The following is a 23068-nucleotide window of genomic DNA, read 5'->3' as shown; positions in this document are numbered from 1 at the left end:
ACCCACTCACCCATTGTAGTGGTGCCCGAGACAAGCACTGGCTGCCTTTCTCTGAGACTTTAATTTTTAATGTAGCAATCCCACAGCAATTACTTATTGGGAAGGCTTCCCTCTGTTAATCTTTATTAGGATGGATATTTTCCCAGCCTCCCCGGTGCTCACTCACCAGGGGAGGTTCATTAGGTTGTTCCTGAGTGGCCACATGAGTGACATCTTGCCAGTCTACATGCTTCCTGGGATTTACAGACACGGGCGTGAAATTCGGTGTCCTCTTTAAATATGGCGAGGAAGGCCTGCGCCTGACCTACAGAGTCAGAGCGTGGCTGTGTCAGAGCTCATGGTTCAGAGGAAGGGGCACTGATGGGGGTGGGGTTGGGAAGACATGCATGGTATGGTTTCTATATTGGCCCCGAAGAGCTGGTCAGATTTTAAAACAGCAGCAGCACTGATGATGGAAACAGCAGTAAGAGTCAGTGGACTGCCCGGCGACCACGTAGAGGGCAGGACAGATTCTGAGAGTCAGTTCTCTCCTGTCTCTGCGGCTCTCGGATCAAACTTGGATCCTTGCACTGGCACAGTCCTCTTCCACCTGCTGACCACGTATGGTTGGAATTTAACGAGTGGCAATTTGAGGGAGTAAAGGGGCTGAGAAATAGACGCCTGTGTCTTTTCTGACCGAGAAGGCCACTCTGATGGCAACTGAGGAAGACACCAGAAGCCATGCAGAAGAGTCCAGAGCAAGCCAAAACTTCCCAGCTGCCTGGGCCAGCAATTGCCTCCTGGGTGACCCTAGAGCCTGCCCAGCTCACTGTCAGCACTAACTCTTACAAGCTGGTGGAAAGGGGGTGCCTGAGGCATTGGTTTATATCCAAAACCAGAACTCTAAGGCCTTCTTCTTGTAATCGTCCATCTAATTATTCCTGTGGTGTTCCCTTTCCCACTTCACGGTGGTAAAACAGGACAAGCAAATGCCTAGACGCCTGTTGTCTTAGGTGGCTGTAGCTGTCCACTTTACCTGAGAAGCAAGCCTACACTGAGGAATTGCCCAGATCAGGTTGGGCCATGGCATGTTTTTTCTGAGGTGTTGACTTGATTAATTAATGCAGGGAGGCCCAGCCCACTCCAGGCAGCACAATTCCCCAGGCCAGTGGCCCTGAGCTAGCTAAAAAAGTGAAGAGAGCCAGCAAACAAGCATCGTCAACGGTTCCTCTGTGTTTCCCCGGCTGTGAGTGACTTTCCTGGATGGAGGTAACACTGTGTGAAGCAGCAAGCAGGCCTGTGTTTGAGTTCCTGCCCAGCCTTTCCTCAGTGAGTGGGAGCCAAATAAATACTCTCTTCCCATAAGTTGCTTTTGCTCAGTGTTTTATCGAAACAACAGAAAGGGAAGTGGAGCAGCTGTTTCTGTGAGTTGTTGAAAATCCACAGCCCGTGGCTGGCTGGCTTCACTGTAATAAGAAAGGGAAGCTGGCTGTGCTTGTGATATTTCTGAGATCCCAGACGCCTTCAGCTGCGCCAGAGAGCTCAGCCCCGGCACAGCCACACGAAGCTCACAGTCAGTGAGTCATAATAGGGGAGACTGACCCCCACCCCAGGAGGGTGACTGCAGACCCTCGCTGACAGTTGCCGTTGGCTGAGGTTGAGGGCCATTGCCTGCCCAGCCCGGTGACTCCAGCATGGACAGCCACCCCACAGGACAAAAGAACAAGGTTCTTGGAAGCCGTGTGGCCTTGCTGTATTGGCAGCTCTGGACCTTGTTCCACCCACACTGTCATTTGATCAGTGGACAAGGCTAGCCCAGCTGGTCTCATGTGGAAGTGCAGAGGTGAAGGTGTGTTTGGAAGCCTCTGCCATGTAGTGCCAACTACTACACGGTGAGGCTATGTGGGACGTGACACACCCGAGGCACCTGTCCAGCGCCTGTGGACTTCGTCTTGATTGTCAGTTTCATAGGACTGAGAAGTGGCTTCGAGCGACAGTCTGCCTCTGGGTGCATCTGTGAGGGTGTTTCCAGAGCGACAAGCTCCGCCTTGAACGTAAGCAGCGCCAACCCATACGGGGGCATGTTGGAAACCCCAGCGCTTCTAGCCAGCCACGATAGCTGAACCCACAAACTCCAGACTCAGTGAGACTCTCAAAAACCGAGATGAACAGTGACTGAGGAAGACACCCAAGATTGACCTCTGGCCTTTACATGTGTGTACACATACATACAAAACAAAGCAAGGCGAAGTGTCTTCCTTAGGATGTGAGTGACAGGCTGGAGAGATGGCTCAGGGGTTAAGAGCGCTGGCTGTTCAGTAATGGACCGTGTTCAATTCCCAGCGCCCACCAGATAGCTCACAACATCTGTAACTCTCCCCAAGGGAGTTGGATGTCTTTGTGTAGCCTTTGCTGACACCAGGCCCACACTGGACTCACGAATACACAAGCAGACAAAGCACCCCATCACATAAAATACATCTACATTTGTAATGAATAAAAAAGAAAGCAAATCAATGAATAAAATGTAAACATTTATAACAGTGATATCTTCTCTCTTTTGGGGGTGAAGTTGCCCAGGGAACAGAAAGAACACAGACACAATGTGGCAGGGCCCCACTGAGAATTTAGAACCGTCACCTTTCCCCTCTCCAGGCTGCTGTTTTCCTCCCTCGTGAGTCTGGAAAAGGACCTGAAGATTTTAAAGCTTCCAGAGAATCCTTTAAACAAGAATAGATGGGTTGGTGCCAAAGGCTGAAACTACAGACTCTGTTAGAACTCGGGGTTTCCGGCGGTTTGGCGTTTTGTTTGCTTGTTTTGAGACCATGTCTCACTCTAGCCCCTGCTGGTCTGGAAGTTCACTATATACATAGTCAAGCCTGGCACCGAGTTCACGATACCCTGTCGGCCTCAGCCTCACGAGCACTTGGGTTACACCCATGAGCCACTACATCCGGATGTTCCTACTTCTTCAGTGGAGAAGCAGGCTCCCCCCAATTCCCTCACGCTCAGCCCTCCAAGGCCGTGGCTGTTGATCTCCTAGGCCTCCTCTAACTTTTGATGCAGTTGTAGCAGGGCTGGTTCTCAGTTCTCTACCCAGGAGCATGCGCTGAGATCACACCTCTAAGCCACTTCACCCCACTCAAAGCACCACCCTGCTCTTCTGGGGCTTGTCGGCTCTGAGTCATCAGTGAAGCAAGTTTTGTTAATGACCCAGTTACTTTCTTGGGCAGGAAGAGAGGACATCTCACCACAGAACCGCCGGCCATGACCTACACACCAGCCATGATGAACAGATGCAAGGAACAGATGTCTCAGAAACGCAGCCCTTGAGGAAACGGTCCTGCGGCCTACAAGCAAAGCTGCCACCTGATACCCACATATCTGATTTGCCACGTGCTTGCACCCTGAAATCTGGACGTTGGCGAGTGTGTTCTAGGGACAGCTTGGAACTAGTCCCACTTTCACTCACACGGAAGATGTGCTGTAGTTCACTGATTCTCGTGACATTCCAGGAATTAAAATGTGGAAAGTCATTGACCCCTTTCCCTGGGAGCCGTAAGCTGCTTGGGGCTGGGCCTGCCCTGCTCTCCCCGTGGCTTAGAGGGTGTAGGCCCACGGGGAAGCCTTGGCCATACTGGGCCCCACACTGGCAAACCAGCAAGCATCTTCAGCTTAAAGAGGAGAGCAAGAGGGAAAGCAAAGGCGCAGCATTAAGTCTGTCGCTGATGAAGTCATACACTCCGGAAGTTAGTTTCAGGTCAGCCCGGGGAACGTGAGATCAGCGAGCTCGTAGCAAGGGCAGAAGGCCTGTGAAATAAATTTCCAGGTTTTTGTACATTTAAAGTATTTAGTATTTGAGGACTTAAATGTACATTTGTGGATATGGCTAGAGAATTTCTCAGACAAGAGTATAGACTCTCAAGTACCTTTATTAGAACATAAGGAGAGCAAAAACAGAAAAAGGATCCAGAAAGGAAAAAAAAAATGAGGCAGGAGCTGAAAAGAATCGGTAAAAAGTAAGATAATAAATCCACAGGAAGTAGGAAAAGAAGATAAAGGTAAGGGCAAAAGCCAATGAAATGGAGAGTAAAAATCAGTCCCAAGGATCGATGAACAAAGTGTGTGTCTTAGAACTAATAACACAATGAAGCAGTGTCTTAGCTACGCTTTGGTTGCTGGGAAAAGACACCACAGCAACTTACAGAAGATGCTGTTGGCTCACAGTTTGAGGGGGTGAGTCCGTGGCCATCATGGCGTGGAGCATGGCGGCGGCGGGCAGCCAGGCTGAAGAAACGGCCTCGAGCTTACGTCTGTCCACAAGCAGGGGTCACAGAGAGAAAGCTGGCGTGGAACGCATCCGAACCCTCAGAGCCCCCACCCACCCACACACTGCAAAGCAAATCTGTGACATCAGAAATCAAAATAGGAGGCAATTGGGGGAAAGGGTGTCACAGCAAGGAGGGCTCTGGGGCCCTTGGTGCTGTGGGCCCATCTGCGTCCCATATGTGTGTGCTTTGTGTGAAAACCTGTCAGGGATGACTTGGTGAGGCCTTCCCTGTGCTCTGTGCGAATCCAGCGTAACCAAAAGGAAGAGGAGGAGGTGTTTTCTGAGCTCCTGTGCTGTGGGTCACAGGGATCCTTAGCCACCCTGGCTTTGGTCAGCTCCCAGTTCCTGGTTTTGGCCAATTCAGTAGCTGGAAGGCAGAGCCTCGGGGACTGGATTCGAGTTTCTCCTCAAGGTTCTCGTCTGGCTCCCGAGACATCTGTTGGTGCCCGCTGCCCAGCTGCTCTTTTCCTGGGTCCCTTCTGCCCCAAGGCACGTGATGGAGACTTTCTAGTCAGTCTCTGTCAGCTTTATCACCAACTCAACTCTTTCCACTTCTCAAGATTAATTTTTTAGTGATATGTGTGTGTGCGCCTGTGCGCACGGGTGTGCACTGGGAGCTGCAGTCACAGGCAGCCGTGGGCCTCCTGACACGGCTCTGGCACCGAGGACACGGCATCGGTCCTCTGTAAGAGCGGCCGTGCCCTCAACCGCCGAGCCGTCACTCCAGCACCAGCTCTCCGTTTCTGTGTCAGGTTTACGTTTTCTGTCCTCTGTGGAAATCAGCCCATTTTTTGGCACGGATTTGAAATGTAGTGTTGCATGCTTGCTCATTTTGTCTTTTCAAACATTTTACTCAGTGTGTGTGCGCACCTGTATGTATGTGAATGTGTGTGTATGTATGTGTGTGTGTGTGTGCATTTATGTGTGTGTGCATTTATGTGTGTGTGCATTTATGTGTGTGTGTGCCTGTGTGTGTATGTGTGTGCATAAATGTGTATCTGTGTGTATGTGCATGTTGTATATGTGTATCTATGTGTATGTGCACACATGTATGTATGTGCGTATATACGTATATGTGTATGTATGTGAGTGTATGTGTGCGTGTGTACATGTGTATATGTGTTTATGTGCATGTATGTATGTATGTGTGTGTGTGCATGTGCATGCATGCATGGAAGTCAGAAGAGAAGACTTGGGAGTTGACACAATTTGGCCATAGGCATTTTCCTTCCTTTCTTTCCACTTATTCACTCAACTTGGAGCTCGCCATTTCCATGAGACTCTGGGCTTGCAGGCACATGCCCCATAGTGCCAAAGACCTGCCCTCACTCCAGCTCTGGGCATGGGTGCTCCGCCCGTGAGCAGCTGTGTAAACTGAGTCTGAGCACTGTGGGTTTTGAGGCGGGGGCAGGTGACAGCAGGTCCTTGGAGCCGGGCACAGGTTCCAGGTGTGTCAGCGGGGACATGGGACACATTAGCTGTGGTAGGATGGCGGGACGACATTTCAGGTGTAGAACAGTGCGTGCACAAGCCGTGGCTGGGCAGAGCTGGCAGGAGTGTTGACTCCAGCGTGGGCATAGGGCAGGACGGGCCGCACTCTGCAGCTGTTCTTGGAAGCACTGGCGGGATTCTGGGTGTCCTTGGCGGCCAGACCCACGTGAATAACACCGTGAGCAGAGACACGTAGATTTGGTCCCTCTGTGTCCCCAGGTGGATAAGTTTGGTCTCTGTGAAATGGTGTGGGTGTGAGATGGCCCCTGCCGCCAGGGCGCCGCTGCTGGTGGCATGGAGCACCATCACTGGGCTGACGGCTGTGCCTGTCCCTCTGCCTTAGCTGCAGGTGCCCACTGCTTGGGCGAGTGTGGAGCGCAGACCTGGAGGCCTGCCAGCTGCTGATGCAGAGCCTGAGGCTCCAGGAAGCAGACGGCGAGATGCAGGCAGACAGCGTCGGAGAGGCCTCCCTGGCCGTTCACCCCAGACCCCACCCTGGAGAGGAGGACACCCCCTCGAAGGTGCTCCAAGAGTGGAGCGCCCGCCCGGCTCCGTCAGCTCACCACGCTGTTGGCCAGCAGAGAGAGGTGTGTCCTTTGTGTGCGGCGTGTCCAGGGGTCCACCAGATGGAGCTTAGGAACCAACAGAACTGGGAGGGCTTCCGTACACTCTCACAGGGTCCTTAAAATGTATATAATGCTCAAGTATGATAGCAAAGCACTAGATCGCTTTCTGAAGCTTAAAATGTAGAACAAAGAGAAAAGCTTGGCACATTAGCTTTCTTTTTAATCCTGGTTTAGGTGGCCCCATTATTCTAACTTATTCTAGAATAAGGCCGTTATTTTATTTATATATATATACATATATATCCATACATATATAAATATACATATATGTATATGTATATATATATTACATATAGGATTATGTGTAGCACGCACTAAACATTCTAATGCACGGATGCATGCTGTCATTTTCACCAAGAACAGATCATGACTGACGTTTGTGGTTCCTGTTTTCATGAAGTCAAAACAAAACAAAGTAGGAAGGATAGGAAGTGTGATGAATTAGGCCTGATGAATGAATGTGTACTTCCATCGGGACTTGCTTTACTTAGTGTTTAATATCAGAGGCTGTCCCCAACAAGTGGAGAAGGCTTACCCCCGTTTCCCTACTTTCCACCCCTCCCCTTCCCTGCATCCAGAGGGGCTTCCCCCACTCCTTGCCTTCCCTCTGAACCTTCAGAGCCCCTTGTCTGGTGCCTCCCGGGGATGCTGCCAGCTCTCGCACATTCTAACAGGGACGAGGTCGGTCATAAATTGGCTATTTCACCTGGACTTCCAGGTCTTGTTGTGCCCTTTGTCTTTGTCAAGACTCAGTGCGACGGGAGGGTGGGTGGGAGAGCACCCAGGCAGTCCACTGGGCCTCCTGCCCCTGAGTGGGCCCAGAGCTGCAGAGCCATTACATCATAGACCCTGAGCCCTGCACTCAGCTTAACATCTGGTCGCTGTGCCTGTGCTATCTGAGGACTGGCCCTGCTCCTGGGTTTGAATGTGTGTCCCCCATGGGCAGTGTCAGTCACTCTGGGTCCCTGCTGGTCTCAGCTGAGTAGGCTTCAGGTAGGACCCGTGGGCTCCCCAGTGCTCTATCTGGAATAGCAGTGGAGTTTGCCAAATCCATGAAAGCTCCTCAGGGAGCCAGTGGTGCAGTGGAAGACACAGGCCATACTTAACCATGAGCCCATTCCAGGAGCCAGCGGCCAGCAGAACCTCTCAAAGGTGCGAGGACAGGATTCTGTTATAACTGTCTTATTTTAAAGTGTTTGCTGCTGTTCATCGCTGACCATGCCTAACCTATAAATCAAGCTTTGTCACAGGTAGGTATACATATAGGAAATTTTGTTCTACTTGGGTGTGATGCCCTCTGTGTGCAGAGGGGTCCTGGAACATTGTCCTATGGAGAAGCTCTGCTTGTTTTGTATAGTGAGACCAGCCAGAGTCTTTTGGATTCTCGAGTATGATAGATCTTAGGGTGACAGATGTGTTTGTGGGACACGATGGGACCAGAGAGTAGATTTCACTGCCTGGAAGCGGGGAGAAAGAATCTAAGAGGCGAGGCCGATGAATCTGTCCCGTGGTTCAGTCTCCTGACCGTGTACGTTTCTGAATCATGGCTTTACCAGAAAAAAAAAAAAAAAAAAGAGTGGGTTTTATTGCACTCCCTAAGTGTGACTAAAAACAATGCCTGCCTGCTCACAATTGGGCTGTGTGTGAAGCAGGTGGCCTTGGCTCAGCACCCAGAGCCCTTGGAGAGGCCTGAACGGAGTCTCTGCTCAGGTTTCTGCTCCTGCTGGGCTGCATCTCCTCACCCCCAGCACGGGCTGGAGAGATGGCTCAGGGGGCAAAGTGCTTGCTGGGTAAGCGTGAGGACCAGAGCTAAATTCCCAGCACCCACACACAAGCCAGGGCATGGCAGTGTAGGTGTGTAATCCCAGCACGGAGGAGGTGGAGGCAGGAGGATCCCTGGGTTTGCCCAGCTTGCAGTGACAGGCCCTGTCTTAAAAGGATACCTGAAGCTGACTTCCGGTCTCCGTATGCACATACACATACGTGAAGGGTCTCCCTGTGCACACACATACACCCATGCATACCCTTCTCACACTCATGAACATGCATACAAACCCATACACACATACCTGCATATACACACTCAGACACATACAAAAATCACAACGGCCATAAAAACAAAGAGAGGGTAGTCAGAAATAAGTTTTATTGTGTTTATTACCTTTCCTGTTATCATGACCAAATTCCTGACAGAAACAAGAGAGAAACGACCATCTTTGCTCACTGTTTCGGAGGTCTCAGCCTGTTGTGCGTGGTGAGGCGTGTGTGAGCAGAGCAGCCTACATCACATTGGGCCATCTCTGTGGTCTTGTCAGAGCCTGCACACATGGTAAAGCCCAGCCAGCGCTAATCTCTGTGTCTCTGGCTTTCTGGAGGACAGAAAGCACTTTTTGATAATCTAGTTTGCTCCTGCTATCAGGGAGAAAGGGCGAGGAGAGAGAGAGAGAGAGAGAGAGAGAGAGAGAGAGAGAGAGAGAGAGGGAGAGAGAGAGAGAGAGAGAGAGAGAGAGGCCTAAGGAGAGAAAAGCTTGACAAAGGGGAGTCTTGCTTGTGTTTTCTGGGTTTCAGACCCCTGGGGCTCTGCGCTGCGATGGTTGGGAGTCGCCTGGTGAAGGTGGTTTTGCCTTCCTGTCTTGTTTTCCAGGGGCTGCTGCAGTCTGGGGAATGGTGTTTATCTTGAGGCAAAATGTCCTTTGCTTTTCGGCTCCAGGTGTGTTTAGCTTTGCACGGCTCTGCTGTGCCGGGCACCCCACACTGGTTTTCCTATTGAAGCGTGACACCCTGGGGGCAGGCAATTGCTTTTCAATCCAAATCTTCCATGGCAAATCACGGGCTTCTTAAAGAGGGCCACGGGGAGATGGTTTCAAAGCTTTTCCTGTGCTTATCTGGCCAGCACAGCGATATGCATTCCAGAGGCACATTGCAGAGAACCATCGCCAGCCCTGTGGCTGAAGGGCCCGCCAGGTTTCAGCTGGTCCCTCATTCTGCAGCTGAGTCCATGAGGGCAAAGCGCCTGGCTTGAAGCTTTGTTCCAGAGGAAGCCAGCAGCCCAGCCAAGGCTGCATGCGCGTGCACAGATTAGGAGAGCCCTTTCTTTTCCAGTGTCCCAGGAGCTCTCCGCCTAGCCTTCAGCTGTTGTTAGCCTTGGTTTATGGATGACACCAACGCTGCCCAGGGCCAGGTAGAGGGGGGAGAAATCACTGTGCCAGGCACCGGTTCTGAGGGGTGCTGCAGTGTGGGCTGTTTGACCCTGGCTCCTTTGGGATTCTTTCTTTCCTGACATTAGCCTGCCCCCACCGCTGGCTGCTTTCTGTTCTAATGAGCTCCCCTCCTGCCTAGATCCCTGGACATTATGACTCCCTCTGATATCCCTCCCAGCCATGTCCTTTCCAAGCCAGAAGCTGCCACCAAGCAAGCTAAAATAAGCCCGAGAGGAGCTGGCCTCATGGCGGCTCACACACAGCACTGAAAGTGGCTACTGATTCCTGCAGGCAAGGAAGTCAGCAACGAAGACGCCAGCTTTGTCTCCTCAGGGGCTGACGTCCAGAGTGTTAGGGTGGGAAGCTGGGTCCCCTTCCCCTGCCATCACAGAATCATGGCCAATACTCTTCTTTTAGAAGACAGGCTGACAAGGGGGGGAAAGTGTGACAAATTTATTTAATCAAAGCTTTATGAGACACAGGAGCCTAGAAATAGCCTAGTGGCTCAGGGAAAGCTCTGGGTTTTGTCCTTTCTGCCTTCCTTCCTTCCTTCCTTCCTTCCTTCCTTCCTTCCTTCCTTCCTTCCTTCTTTCTTTCCTTCTTCCTTCCTTCCTTCCTTCCTTCCTTCCTTCCTTCCTTCCTTCCTTCTTTCCTTCTCTCTCTCTCTCTCTCTCTTTCAATGCTGGTGTTTGAGGGAAAATGGGCAGTGTTATGGTTTGGACAAGAAATGTCCCTCTGAAAGTTCATGTGTTAGGGCTTGAACCTCAGCTGGTGATGTATTTTGAGAAGCTGAGGGAGTTTTAGGAGGTACATCTCGCAGGAGGCCTCTGGGATGGGGGTGGCCTTTGGAGGGCATTGTCCCAGTTCTGGTCTTGCTCTCTGCCATTGTGCTTTGCATGTGTAATGCTCCGTGTAGGCTCATGGGGTTGAACATTTGATTCCCCATGGGTGGCGCTGTTTGGGAAGGTTGGACCCTTTAGGTGTCACAGCCTCCTTGAGGACGAGCATCCCTGGGAACAAACCTGGAGGTGTGTGGCCTGGCCTTGGTTCTTCACTCTCTGCTTCCTGGTTAGAGCTTCAGTGTGACTTCCCAGCCTCCCAGCCCTTCCACTGTGTCTTCTCACTTGGGGGAGGGAGCAGTACCAGCCAGTGGCTATGGTCCTGGAGTGTGTGAGCAGAGAAAGGGGACTGAGCCATAGGTACTAGGTTGTCACTGCTCTTTGCTTGCTGACTGGGATTTGACCTAACACCCTAGCACAAGCTCCTGCCTCTGTGGCTACCTCAGCATGATAGACTGGAACCTTGACCCGTGATGCAAAACAAGCCTTGCTCCCTTTAGAGGCTTTCCCCAACATGTTTTTATCACAACAACAGACAAGACACAATGCACAGAGGTGAACAGGTCCTCTTGTCTGCCAGTCCTTGGCCGCCAAGCTCTGCCCAAGCGCACCGGGCCAACCAACCGTGTGTAGAATCCTCTGACCGATGAGCCCAGACAAACCTTCACCTCTTTGCCCTGTGTGTGACAGGCGCTTTGGTCACAGTGCTGAAGAGTTACAATCATGAAGTTGCTGTGGGGACTCAGTGACTCAGCGATTGGTTGCTGTGAATAACCTGATTCTGTGGCTCCTAAAACTTTAGAAGTAGCTTGTTGGATAAGTTGGGAAGAGTTTGCAAGTGTAGGATGCTGAAAGCAGAGCTGAGAGGCCAGCCCTGGCATAAGTTCAGGAAACTAGGCCGTATTCCCGAGCCTCAGATGGGAATGGTGTCTGTTAGGAGACTATACTCGTGTTTCCTTTTGGAAAACCGTTTGTCTGAACCCAGGAGCTGAACTAAATCCCTGTCTCTTCAGCTAATTTCAAGTATCTTGGCCACAGCTCAGACAGGTACAGGGAGCTGTGTAAGGACCACAGGGTAGACCCAGGATGCCAGCCCAGCAGGGATGTGTCAGTGCTGTCTGCTCAGACCATCTCCTGTGTGAGATTGTATCCTCCTGCAATGAACACCTCTCAGTCTTCTTTTTCAGACCCTAAAAACACAAACATTCAGCCGCTGATCACTCAGTGGAGGTCAGGGTCCTTTGAGGGGTCTGCCAAGTGTCGATCAAGGGGCCTTCTTGCCTATGCTTTACCTACAAGCTGGAGGTGTGTGGCCTGGCCCTGCTTCCTGGTTAGAGCTTTGTGTGCAGTTGTGGCATCTTTAAAGTGGACAGAACACTTAAGAAGCACGTGCAACCCAGTCTGCAGTCTCCTTTCTCCCTCTCTTTAATATTGTTGTATTAAAAATGTAGATAAGAACTTTGTTTTCACACTAATATTGCAGTTTTATATGGTACATATTTACATTATATAATTAGGAATTTATGTGCAAGGGGCATAAATAGGTTTAGAAACCATTCAGCCAATAAGAATGCAAGTTTTCTGCCCTCCGGCCTGGCCTTGGCCCCTGGGTGTGATGGAGGGAGCAGGTGGGTGAGGAGGGCGGGCCTTCGTCCGGAGCCAGTGAGTGGTTCCTGCTGGCCTTTCTCTGTTAATTAATGCCCCTGCCTGCTGCCAGCCTCCTTCACCCACCCCAGGGAGGGAAGCTGGTCCCTCTGATCTGCCTGCTTCCTGTGCTTTTGGAAAAATGTGGGATCAGGGTCTGTGCTCCCTGGCCGGGCTGGGCCTCCGCACTTGTTCCATTAATTAACCACAGCTCAGTGCTTCTGAGAAAACCACCTCAGGCCCCTGGAGTCTTCCGCCGTGGAAACTCTTCTCACCGGCTGGCAAGGGCTGAGGGACAGGCAGACGGCAGGGTGGTCACAGCCACCAAGGGTGGCAAGGGTGCACTCACACCGGCAGCGCCGGCTTCACTGACAAGCGCACGCGGTATCCTTTGAGCACCTGAGAGGCCCCCCACCCCGGGGCTCCCTGTTTCTGTAAATGGACTTATACTATCCTTCATCACCTAGGACAGGACAGTTAGGGACAGGGTTTTCCTGCCCCCAGAGGCTAGTGTGAGCAGGACTGGCTGACAGGAACAGGCAAGCAGACTGGCTGCGTGGGGTGGGCCTGTCTCACTGCACGCCAGGCTTGCTCCCCTCCTTTTCAGTTACTAGTTTAATGTCTTTCTGTCTGTCTACACTGGTCATCTGTCTTTCCAGCCACCGGCTGCTTCTCCTCTTAATGCGTCTGTGAGGGACACTGTTTATAACAAACTGGGCCTCCCCTCTCTGACAAGTTAGGCCCTCACTGCTCTCCACCTAGGGTACCAGCGTCTCACGAGGGCTAGGTCCTGCCAAGCCTAAGTGGCCGTCATCGCCCAGCAGCCTGCAGGGGCTGTGACTACAGAGTGAAGCAGCACTGGCCGGGACGGCAGATTCAGAATCCAGGACAGTCTTGCCTTTGAAAGCAGGCACTCTCTGGGTCTCATTGTCAAGCAGGTTTGTTTGGTTTTTGTTTGTTTGTTTGTTTTACACTCAGAAGTTCAAGTGTTTCAGACTTGGAGCACACATGGGTGCCATGTGGCATTTGTTCTTGTTCTCTCAGGTCTGTGTCACTCTGATAATCTGTGTCCTTGGCCACAGATGTCCTGGTGCCCCATGCAGGAGTCCCCAGCCGTGCTCTGTCTGCACATCCTTCTTTTAGAGTAATGTAAGAAGATTTATTTTTCTTTATGTGTCTGTGTATGCCACACACATGGTGCGGGATGTACACAGAAGCCGGAAGAATGTGTCGGCTCCACTGGAGCTGGAGTTCAGGCTGTTGGGAATGGCTTGATGTGAGTGCCCATCTCTGGTGGTCCGGAAGAGCAGTGAGCAGTCCTGACTGCCGAGCAGTCTCTCCAGCCCCTGTCTGCACTTTCCTATACAGAGGGGTCCTGGTGTGGCCCCGTCACTGTTTCCAGACTCTTAACATTCATGGAAGGGAGATGAAGGTCCTATTGGAATCTGGTCTGCTCAGTTTTGTTTTGGGGGGTTTCTAGTGTGTGTGTGTGTGTGTGTGTGTGTGTGTGTGTGTGTGTGCTTGTGTACAAGTGTGTGTGCATGCACCGAGGCTAGAGGTAAACTTTGGGAGTCATTTGTCAGGTACTGTATATCTTGTTTTTTGAGAGAAGAGAACTGGGCTGGGACTTACCACAACCTCTGGACTCAGGGACCTGTGTGCCTCAGCCTCCCCAGTGTGCCGTCACAGCTGGCCTTTCACATGAGCCTTTTCCGGCCCCTGCTTTATGTGGCTTTGATGTCCAAGCCCGGCATGCTGAACGGAAGCAGTGCAAACCCTCCTGAATAATCCTGTCAGTTTCCCCAAACATCCCTGTACACTGGAAAGAAAGACCCATCCTCACTGTTCGGTCAGGCTGTTTCTGCTGCCATCAAAGGTTCTGGTTCTGTTAATTAGTTCTAAATAACTAAATAAAACAGAACATGCTTGTCATGAACTCACTTTTCAAAGCCTGCTTTGAACGAACGTACAGTACTTGAAGACAGCCCACGCCTTGCTCAGACGTGAAGAGGTCTGGATGATTCAGATGCCTTCTGCCCTTCAGACATCTGGATGCTTTTAAGAGAGAAGCCCACCCATTCTGGGTGTGACCATGCAATTCCGAATTCAGATGAATATTTCTATTCCCCAGTATAATAAAGACGCACCCTTGCAGTCCTACTGTGTGTTTCTCTGCTTAACGGAATTTACACAGTGAGTGTAGCTCTCCGCATAGATGTGGAAAGTGAAGCTTATCACAGAATCTATTTCAAATAGATGCAAGAGATAGTCTGTGTGACGGACAGGCATTTGTCTGAGACAAAGATTCTTTATGAAGACTGTTTTTGAAGGGAAGAAACAGACCATAGAGCATTCCTGGAATACATTTGCAAAGAAACAATTCTGGGAAACAGCCCGGAGGCTGTGATTGCAACAGTGAGCTGAAGAAAAGCATCACTGCATCCACTAAGCTCCTGCATGCTTGTAGTCCATCTGGTCTACCTCAAGCTGTAGGAGAGGGAGACTTAGCCACAGAAAAAGACATCAGATTGAATTGTGTATGTGTGTGTTTGTGTTTGTGTTTGTGTTTGGGAGGGGGGGTTGGGTAGTGTTGTAGCTTTGCAATCCTTACTGAAGAAAACTGCTCAGTTACCTTTTTTCCTGACTATACGAAGATGTTTTTGTGGATAGATGGCTATTGCAGAAATCTAAGGAAAATAGGAGCCTGGGTGAGCTGGCTGATTTACGGCAGGGGACAGTAAGCAAGATGGCAGCTCAGACAAGAGTTTGTGGTCTTGGCTATCACTCTCACCCCACCACCACCACCACCAGAACAGTAGAGGTTGTCAGTGGTGTTGGAATCCAGCCCTAGGTCAGCCTACTTCCTGCATGAGAGACCTACTAAATCCTGTGATAGTAGCTGTCCACTTGACATTTCCCAAACCATGTGTTCTGTGGGCCCAGGGGGCCTTTCCTACACAGCACTGGCAAGTACAGAGCAAACCCCACATAGCAAAGATTTCGGTGGGCTTCCTATTCCAAATTGTCACACATTCATTATAACAATAACACACAAGACTTTCTTGCTCTAGGTGCAGCTGGGCCCTGCTAATAAATGCTCATCAAAACAACCATGATTGTGCACTCCCTGACAGCCAAATATGAGATCCACTTCAAAACTTCTAAATGTTGGTATTTCCCAAATGTCTTATCCAAGGACATATCCATCCTTATGGGAGATGTGGCTTAATAAAAGTCCTCAAAGATGCTGGCTGTGGAGTGAGTGATGGTCCCACCATGCTGTGGGTTAGCATCATGCCAGCCATTGCAGGTTTGTGGTTTTGGAAAGCTGTTGTCATAAGAATGTTCTCATAATCGAGGGGAATCCTGCTTTCTGTTTTAAACCAGTCTCCTTGAGATGGGAGAGCAGGACAGAAATCTAACACTAGCGTTAATTCAACACAGCTAAAAAGGTTTCACACTGGCATTCAGGCCTGAAGGTTTGATCATGAGGTGACTTGCAGATATGTTAGAAATGATGCTGGCTTTACTGAACTGCATCCATGGAGGGGCCACCTGTGAGGTTTCAGGGCTTCCTCTGAGGCCAACAAAAGGTGTGTGTGTGTGTGTGTGTGTGTGTGTGTGTGTGTGTGTGCATGTGTGTGCATGAGTATATGCATTTGTGTGTGCGTGTGTCACATGATGCTGTCTAGAAGTACAGGAAAGGGATCTTCTGATTACAGAATTACAAGGTAGGAAAGCAGTGTTTATCAGGTATCATGGGCATCCCAGAAAAGCCATTACAGTCCTCGAGAAATAGGAGTTCTGTCTTGGAGTTTTTAGTCTCATTAAACAGACAGACAGACACAAACATGCTTGGGGACAAAGAATGCCCAAGAACAATCTGTTAGCCTTTAAAATAAACACTGCAGGGCAGGTGAGCTGTCAGTCTTGTAGGAAGGAAAATGGAGAAGAGGCACAGCATGGAAGGGATGTGGAGGTCAGCCAGTGGGGAAGGGGAGCTTCAGGAAAAGTGAAGGGAGTCCAGAGCATTCATTGGTCAGGGAGCTTTAAAGCATGGGTAGGCTCTGGCCAGCAACTACAAGAAAAGGACAGGAGAGGCGAAATAGCTCGACTCAGAAAGGCCTGCAGACGCAGTGGAGCCTCAAGGGCGCTGTGCTAGGACACAGGAATTCTGGGAAGGAAAAGGTACATTATCTTAACGTGAACCCATCGTCCACACGGTGGCCCCAGCCAGGCCCCTGACCTGCCCATGAGATTAACCCTAAGTAGGAGACAAGGACCTGCCCCCACCTAGAGGCAGATTCCATTTCAAAACATATGTGCATGCATGTGTGCATGCACACATACATGTGTTCATAGAATGCTGCTGTGGGCATTCAAGGCCAGCACCGGAGGCAGGGCAGCTACCCTGACAGGTTATTCTGAGCTGCATTGAGGCACGGACGAGCATTAGGTATTTGGAAAAGACTTCTCTCTCGGCCTCTGCCCACCATCTTGAAAGCATGTCTGGCGAGTCCAGTTTAATATACTGCAAAGATTCTTGAGGTCTTTCTGCATTTGATTATATTTTATTGCTGTCACCAACTGCCTATGGCTGGTTAGTTTATAAAGTAGAGAGGTATATTGAGTTCACAGTGGGTCTAAGAGCTCCTGGTCAGACAGCCCCATCTTTTGGCCTCTGGTGACAGCCCCTGTGTCTCTGTCACTCACTGGAAGGGGTATTACATCACGCAGAACAGATCACATGGTGAGGCAAGAAGCCAGAGCGTCTTGGGCCTGCTCTTTGAAAGGAGTCTCCCCAGTAGTACAGTAACATAGTCCTCTGAGGGCAGTGTCTGGTGGCCTCATTACCTAACGGCCATGCTGGGGCCCGAGTCCTCCCCACAGCGGCCTTGCCGGGATGAAACAGCTCTGCTCCTGGCACCTGGGAGGGGAAGGCCTCAACAGCCGTGGCCGGGGACCTCCTTTAAGGGAGGCAGGGGCTTCTGGGGCTGTGGCGGTGTCAGGACCCCTGGTTCATTGCAGCCTGGCAGAGAGAGACAGGGCTGTGTGGGCAGCACGTCCTGATAGACTCGGTCCCAGAAGGGGGTTACGGGGGTTTGAGAACTGAGGGTGTGAGCCAGGCCCAGGAGGGGAAGAGCAGGCCAAGGAGGTGGTTTACCTTCATTCTGACCCACGTGGAAAAACAGTCACCCCTCTGAGCAAATGAGAGGTGGAGCATCTAAAACAGAAAAAACAAACAAACAATTAGAATTGCTGAAAAGATTGCTCAAGGGTTAAATTACAGGAGGGCTTACAGGACGGCTTTCAGAGACATACAACCCATACTGAATTATCCTCAGAACTGCCGATCCTGGGAAAGCCCAACTTGGCCAAGATTCTGAAAGGGGGGAGGGATAAGTGGTGATAATTTTTAATTATCAAATAGCAATCATCCAGGTTACCTTTGCCACTGAAGAATTGCAGGCACTGCGGGGGTGCTGGACTCAACCTTGTCCTGTAGACCTTGCCGCTGCTGGTCCTCACAGACTTTGGGCGTGGAAGGGGTGCCCCACCATCTCCCTCCCGGCTGAGCTGTGCCGAGGTGGGAGAGGAGAGGGCAGTCGGTGCCCAGGCCATCTGATACTTTGAGGCATTTTCCTTAGTTGGAATGATACGGGGTAGTTCCTGAGACCCAGTGGCTGGAGCGCTGTCCGGACAGTTAGAACTCTCCGGGAGGCCTGGGCCCCTCGGAGCCAGCTGTTTGTGGATATTTAACAGTTTCAGAGGGCTTGGGCCCAGGTACTTCCCTCCCCAGGTGAGACCTTCAGCTGACACATGTGTTTTATAATTCACCATTTTGACTTACAGGGGATCTTCAATGTTTCTGGGGCTTTTCATGAAGGACAACTTACTTGGAAAAAAAAAGATTTCCTTTATTTTAAGGGAAGGAGACAAAAATCTTCAAAGTTTCTGTCTGCTTTACTCTTAACTAAATCTCACCACCACCACCCCGAGTTTTAAGAAGGGTTTCTCTGTGTAGCCTTGGTTGTCCTGGACTTGCTTTGTACACCAGACTGACCTTGAACTCACAGAGATCCACCTGCCTCTGCCTCCCGAGCACTGGGACTAAAGGTGTGCACCACCACACCCGGCTTATTGATGAATTCTTAACAGCGAAAGAAATGTGTAAAAGAAGCCTGTATGTGGCCCTCAGTAAAGCCGAATTCCTTCCTGCTGGACAACCCCTCAGAGTGGAGAGACCATGGCAGATCCAGAAACCCATGAGCTGGAGAGAACAGCCTCAGGCAAACTACTGTAGAGAGAAACTAGCCATGGTGGGCTTGCACACACACACACACACACACACACACAAAACACCTCCCTCTAACCATTCTCATTATGGCTGGGCTTTTTTCTCCACTTTGCTGGACTCATAACACTTCTATCTCTTATCTTTGTATCGTTCAAATCTTAGATTTCAGGTTGGCATGTGCACACACAGGTATGGTTTTCCATGCTTATTACAAAGTTTTAATTGAAATAATTAAATTTAGATATGTAAATTATTTCTCTGTGATAGATTCCGGGAAGTGGAATGGCTGGGTCACAGGACAGGGACAACCCGTGCCATCTGAGATTGCTCTCCAGAGTTCACACCAGCACTGTCAGTCTGCGTGACGTTTTTCAGAGATGGCCCATTTGGGGGAAGTATAAGTCTTCAGTTTTAGTTTGCTCAGTGTGATGCTGACGTCACCTTACTGGATCCCCGTGGATGGAGATTGAGCTGTTGGCTTGCTTCAGAGTGTTGGGTTCCTTCCTGTCCACTGGTGTGACTAGGGGTCTCTGGCCACTGTCAGTCATTGCTGTCTGTTCCTTCTTCTTGCTGATTCTGTGACTGTTAGTCATGGCGGCCGTCCTCAAGTGTGTGAGTCCTCTCCTCTCTGCCTGCATGTCTGCGGACAATGCTGTGACTTAGGATCAGTGAATCTCATGGCTACCCATGGTTGTCTTGTGTCCTCTCCTCCGTGCTGAAGCCCAGCAAGCCAGCCCTTGTGTCTCACATTCAAGCCTGAACAGTGTCCGTGTGTCCTCCACGCTGCGTGCAGATTTCCTTTCCCTTGTGTAGTCAAATGCTCGCATCACACAAGGCTGCTCCAGCATTTACATTAGATGTTTATAGCTTCCATCAGCACTGTTTTATTAAAGAATCGTCGGTCGTTGGGCACGTGAACTGTGAAGTGTCCCAGAGTGAATGGATGGAGCAGACGACAAGGCGTGTGTCTGGGTTTGATTGGTGTTCCTGGGTTCTGAGGCACACACACACACACACACACACACACACACACACACACCCCATATAGTTCTCTAAGGACCTGGAACAGCCTGCCAGGCCTGAGCACTTCATGTGATAGGTAGACATTAATTGTAGTTTTTGCAGTAGCCTGGCCATTTTATCTGAATTTAAAACCTTAATTTCTATGCAGAATTCCTTTAACGGGCTTTCTCAGTCTTTCACACTTCTCTGGGGGAATATTTCCTCCATATTGTGGTTTTAATTCTAAGCTGCCTTTTGCTTATTTTCTCCTTTTTCTTGGATCCTCTATTTTAGCTCTTCATTTTCTTGATTTTGTTAATTATTTTTAAGACTCTGTGACTTTCTATAGGCCACTCACGGTGGCCTGGGATGAATGGCCAGCCAGTGGCCCTTAGTGTAAGTGGGCTCACATCTCTTAGGGACATAACTCAAGTGTGGACTGATGCTCCACAGTGTGAGTTTGTGTGGGGCCTTGAAGGAGAGGGGTTTAGAGGAGGAGGGGAGAGGGTGTGCCCTCAGGAGGAACAGGGAGAAGGTGATATCAGGCTAACCTGGTTATCATCAATTTGTGGGGCCGTCAAGAGGGACAACTGAAGTACAGCTTAGAGCAGCTGGTGCCACAGTGACCTTCAGGCGCTGCTGTGCAGTGGCTCTGTGTAAAAACTGTGACATAGAGATAGCTCATGTGTGGGATGCACTTTGAAAGAGAAATACTACAGGACCAGGGGCCTTCAAGACCCAGCTGTTTGTTGACTGAACCATGCTTGTTACAAGCATGATGCCCAGCGTCAACCTAGCACCATGCCACACACCATCATGTCTGCCCTAATGGAGTGGACCCACATAAGAGTCAGGTGTGGTGGCACATGCTTGTAATTCCAGAGCTGGGGGGCAGAGCTAGGTGAGTTCCCGGGCTCTCTGGACAGCCAGCCTTGTCTAATGAGTGATCACCAGGCCAATGAGAGACCCTGCCTCAAAAAACCCAAGGGGCATAGTACCTGAGGAATGACAGCTGAGGTTGCCCTCTGGCTTCCACACACAAGGACACACGGGTATGCACACGCTCAAACGCATACAAGAATGAAGCAATAGACGTAAACAAACAACTCTCCCTCAGAGTCTGGCTGTCAGGGGCTGCGTCTTGCTGGCAGACATGCTCAGTGCCCCACTAACCTCCTGCGTCCTTGAGGAGATTTCCCTCTGTCCTTGTATGTTAGCTCAGTCTCCCTGGTGACACCTCTGCCCTTTTGTTACCGTCTCTATCGAGTTGTGACTTGTCTGAGAATTCGGCTAGAAGACTCGGGCTCCCTCAAATAAATCCATCGGGGGAGCGTCCATGCTGAAATCAGGCTTTGAATAGACCAGGTAAGGCTGGGCCTGTGGATTTGTGTGGGCACAGCTTCTCTTTCACTTAGGACTTGAGCTCGGCTCCTGTGCTCTCGGGAACAACCTCCCAGGGTTCCCACCAGGGCATGGAAGCCAGGAGAGCTGTCCACACACCCTGACCGGACACAGAGCCCTCAGCCTCCTGTAGCTGACTCATGGCCCTTTTCTTGTTTTCTGACCAGGAATCTCACATCATTACTGCTGAAGTCGGAGAAAAGTGTGAAGCCATAGGCGTGAGGCTCCTGCACCTGGAAGACCAGCTTCATAGGGCAAGCCACAGTCACGATGAAGCTCTCTTTCATATCCTTTCCACCTTTCAGAAATCCCTTTGCAAAAGAAAGCCTAAAAATATGCGGCGCTTCCCCACGCCTCCGCAGATGCTGGTTTGTGGTCCAGCTCCTCCTGGATGTGAGCTGACTGTGGATAGAGCATTTCCCCTGTGTGGTCGTAGCGGACAGCCAGAAAGAAATGTCACTGGCTTCCCTCCTTAAGGTCCTTTTCCATGCCAAGGGTCCCAAAGCCTTCTGTGGGCTCCTGTGCCCCACCTTCTGTGTGCAGTAGATAGAGGGCACCCTCGTTCTGACGGCCAACACACTCTCACGGTGAAGGGTCACATGGTCCTTCCTGGTTCTGTTTTCTTGCACTCACAATCTTAGTGCCACATCTACAGACAACCACATCAAAGCTAGCTGCCCTCGTCAGGCGGCAAGAGGACACACGGGCTCAGCCGTGTATGCAAGGGCAGCACAGATCCCTGGACATGTGTGCATGCCATGTGTCATCAGTGAGCCCTGTGGAAGAGCGTGATGGCATCTGTCCCAGTTTCCTGTCCAGTTGCCGGGATAAAAACACTGGGACCAAAAGCAGCTCGGGGCAGGACAGGGTTCACTGCCTCACACTTCCTGGTTAAATGTCAAGGTGGGAACTGAAGGGGCCGCTCTCGTCATGCACATCCGCAGCCAAGGGCAGAGAGGAACAAACGCTCCCACGCTGCCTACTTGCTTTCCTCTCTTGTACAGCTCAGGGTCTAGCCTAGGGAACGTGCCACCCACAGTGGGCTTTCCTGTTTCAATTAACAACCAAGACAGCCTCCGACAGACCAACCCGATGTAGACAAGTCTTCAACTGAGGCTCCCTTCTGGGACGTCAGTTAAAGAGCCACTTCAGGACCCCGGATGGGCGCTTTGCCCACTCTGAATCTTGCACTTACAAGTGGCCCCAGCTTGGCGATAGCTGCTTCCTTGGGTGATGCTCTCTGTTCAGTAGCCTGGCTTACACGTGTGGGAAACTTAGGCATTCTGGTCTTTGCTTCTCAATGCCTGACTTTTTAGAACTTTATTCCTATTTTACTTTACCTCCGTGCATATAGTTACACAGCTTTGAGCCGTCAAATATTGGTCTTATTCAGAGGAACTCGATGTTTGGCTAATGGTGATGTCTTTGCCCTTGCATATTGACTCAGCAGGAAATGGCTTGAATGCCCACATTTTAAAAACACTCTGTTCTGCACAGCTCTTTGCCTCTTCCAATTCCAGATGTAACCTGCCCGGTTGGCCCAGGAAGCAGGAGGAGACACGTTAGTTGATCACACAGACTTGAAGTCTTCTGGGGACGTGGTGTCTATGACAGGACAGTGACCAGAGACTGAGGGGTGCCCCAGGCCTGCTGGGGTGTGGAGTGCTTGGGACAGCTGAGAGGGACATGGCTCCTGATGCAGGCTGCCACCGTGGGAGAGCACGGTAGCTGGTGATGTCTGTCATGCATGGTGACGGGAGTTTGTGGTGTGACTTCTCCATCTGCTCGGGAAGCGGAGATCCCCACCAGAGGTGGGGGTTGGGCAGGCCAGGATGAGGACTCTCAAGGCCCATCTTCTGGGACCTGCTTATACCAGCCAGGAGCCGCCTTTTAAAAGGGCCACAGCCCTGCCACACAGCACTACCTGAGGCAGAGCAAGCGTTCAAGCATCTGAGCCTGTCCAGGACGGCTCGTGCCCCGAGGAGCAGGAAGCACTGGGCTGGGTAGTAAGTCAGCCCTCCTGGGATAACATCTCCAGCATGACACAGTTCACCCCAGCTTTCCTCTGAAGCCTAGGCCCTGCTCTGTGTCACTGAGCGAGAATAACAGACAGGATGTGTCTTCAAACCCCATGAAGCAGCACTTGGATTTGAATGTGACAATGGGCCCAAGACAGGAAGCCGTGTTCACAGTGCCCTGTGGGATTCCGTAACAAACAAAAGCTGTTGTTTCAAATCAGAGTTTATCAAGGCATCAGA

The 23068-nt window shown here is 50.8% G+C and overlaps 1 protein-coding gene across 2 annotated transcripts in view; it reads left to right on the top strand.

Moving 5' to 3' along the window:
* Disc1 (DISC1 scaffold protein) overlaps nucleotides 1-23068 on the top strand; it is a 177327-nt gene that overhangs the window by 147645 nt on the left and 6614 nt on the right. The window contains exons 11-12 of one of the 2 annotated variants that reach the window (XM_060391796.1): nucleotides 6144-6387; nucleotides 20978-21095. In XM_060391796.1, coding sequence (XP_060247779.1) covers nucleotides 6144-6387; nucleotides 20978-21095 — 362 coding nt within the window. Of the gene's footprint in view, nucleotides 1-3212; nucleotides 3451-6143; nucleotides 6388-20977; nucleotides 21096-23068 lie in introns of those variants that run through there. The other variant, XM_060391795.1, reaches the window with a different exon arrangement.

The sequence above is a fragment of the Meriones unguiculatus genome, chromosome 10, assembly GCF_030254825.1.
Source record: "Meriones unguiculatus strain TT.TT164.6M chromosome 10, Bangor_MerUng_6.1, whole genome shotgun sequence".
NCBI classification, from domain to species: domain Eukaryota; kingdom Metazoa; phylum Chordata; class Mammalia; order Rodentia; family Muridae; genus Meriones; species Meriones unguiculatus.
Note: the sequence above shows the minus strand (reverse complement) of the source record. Positions and strands in the feature narration are given on the sequence as shown.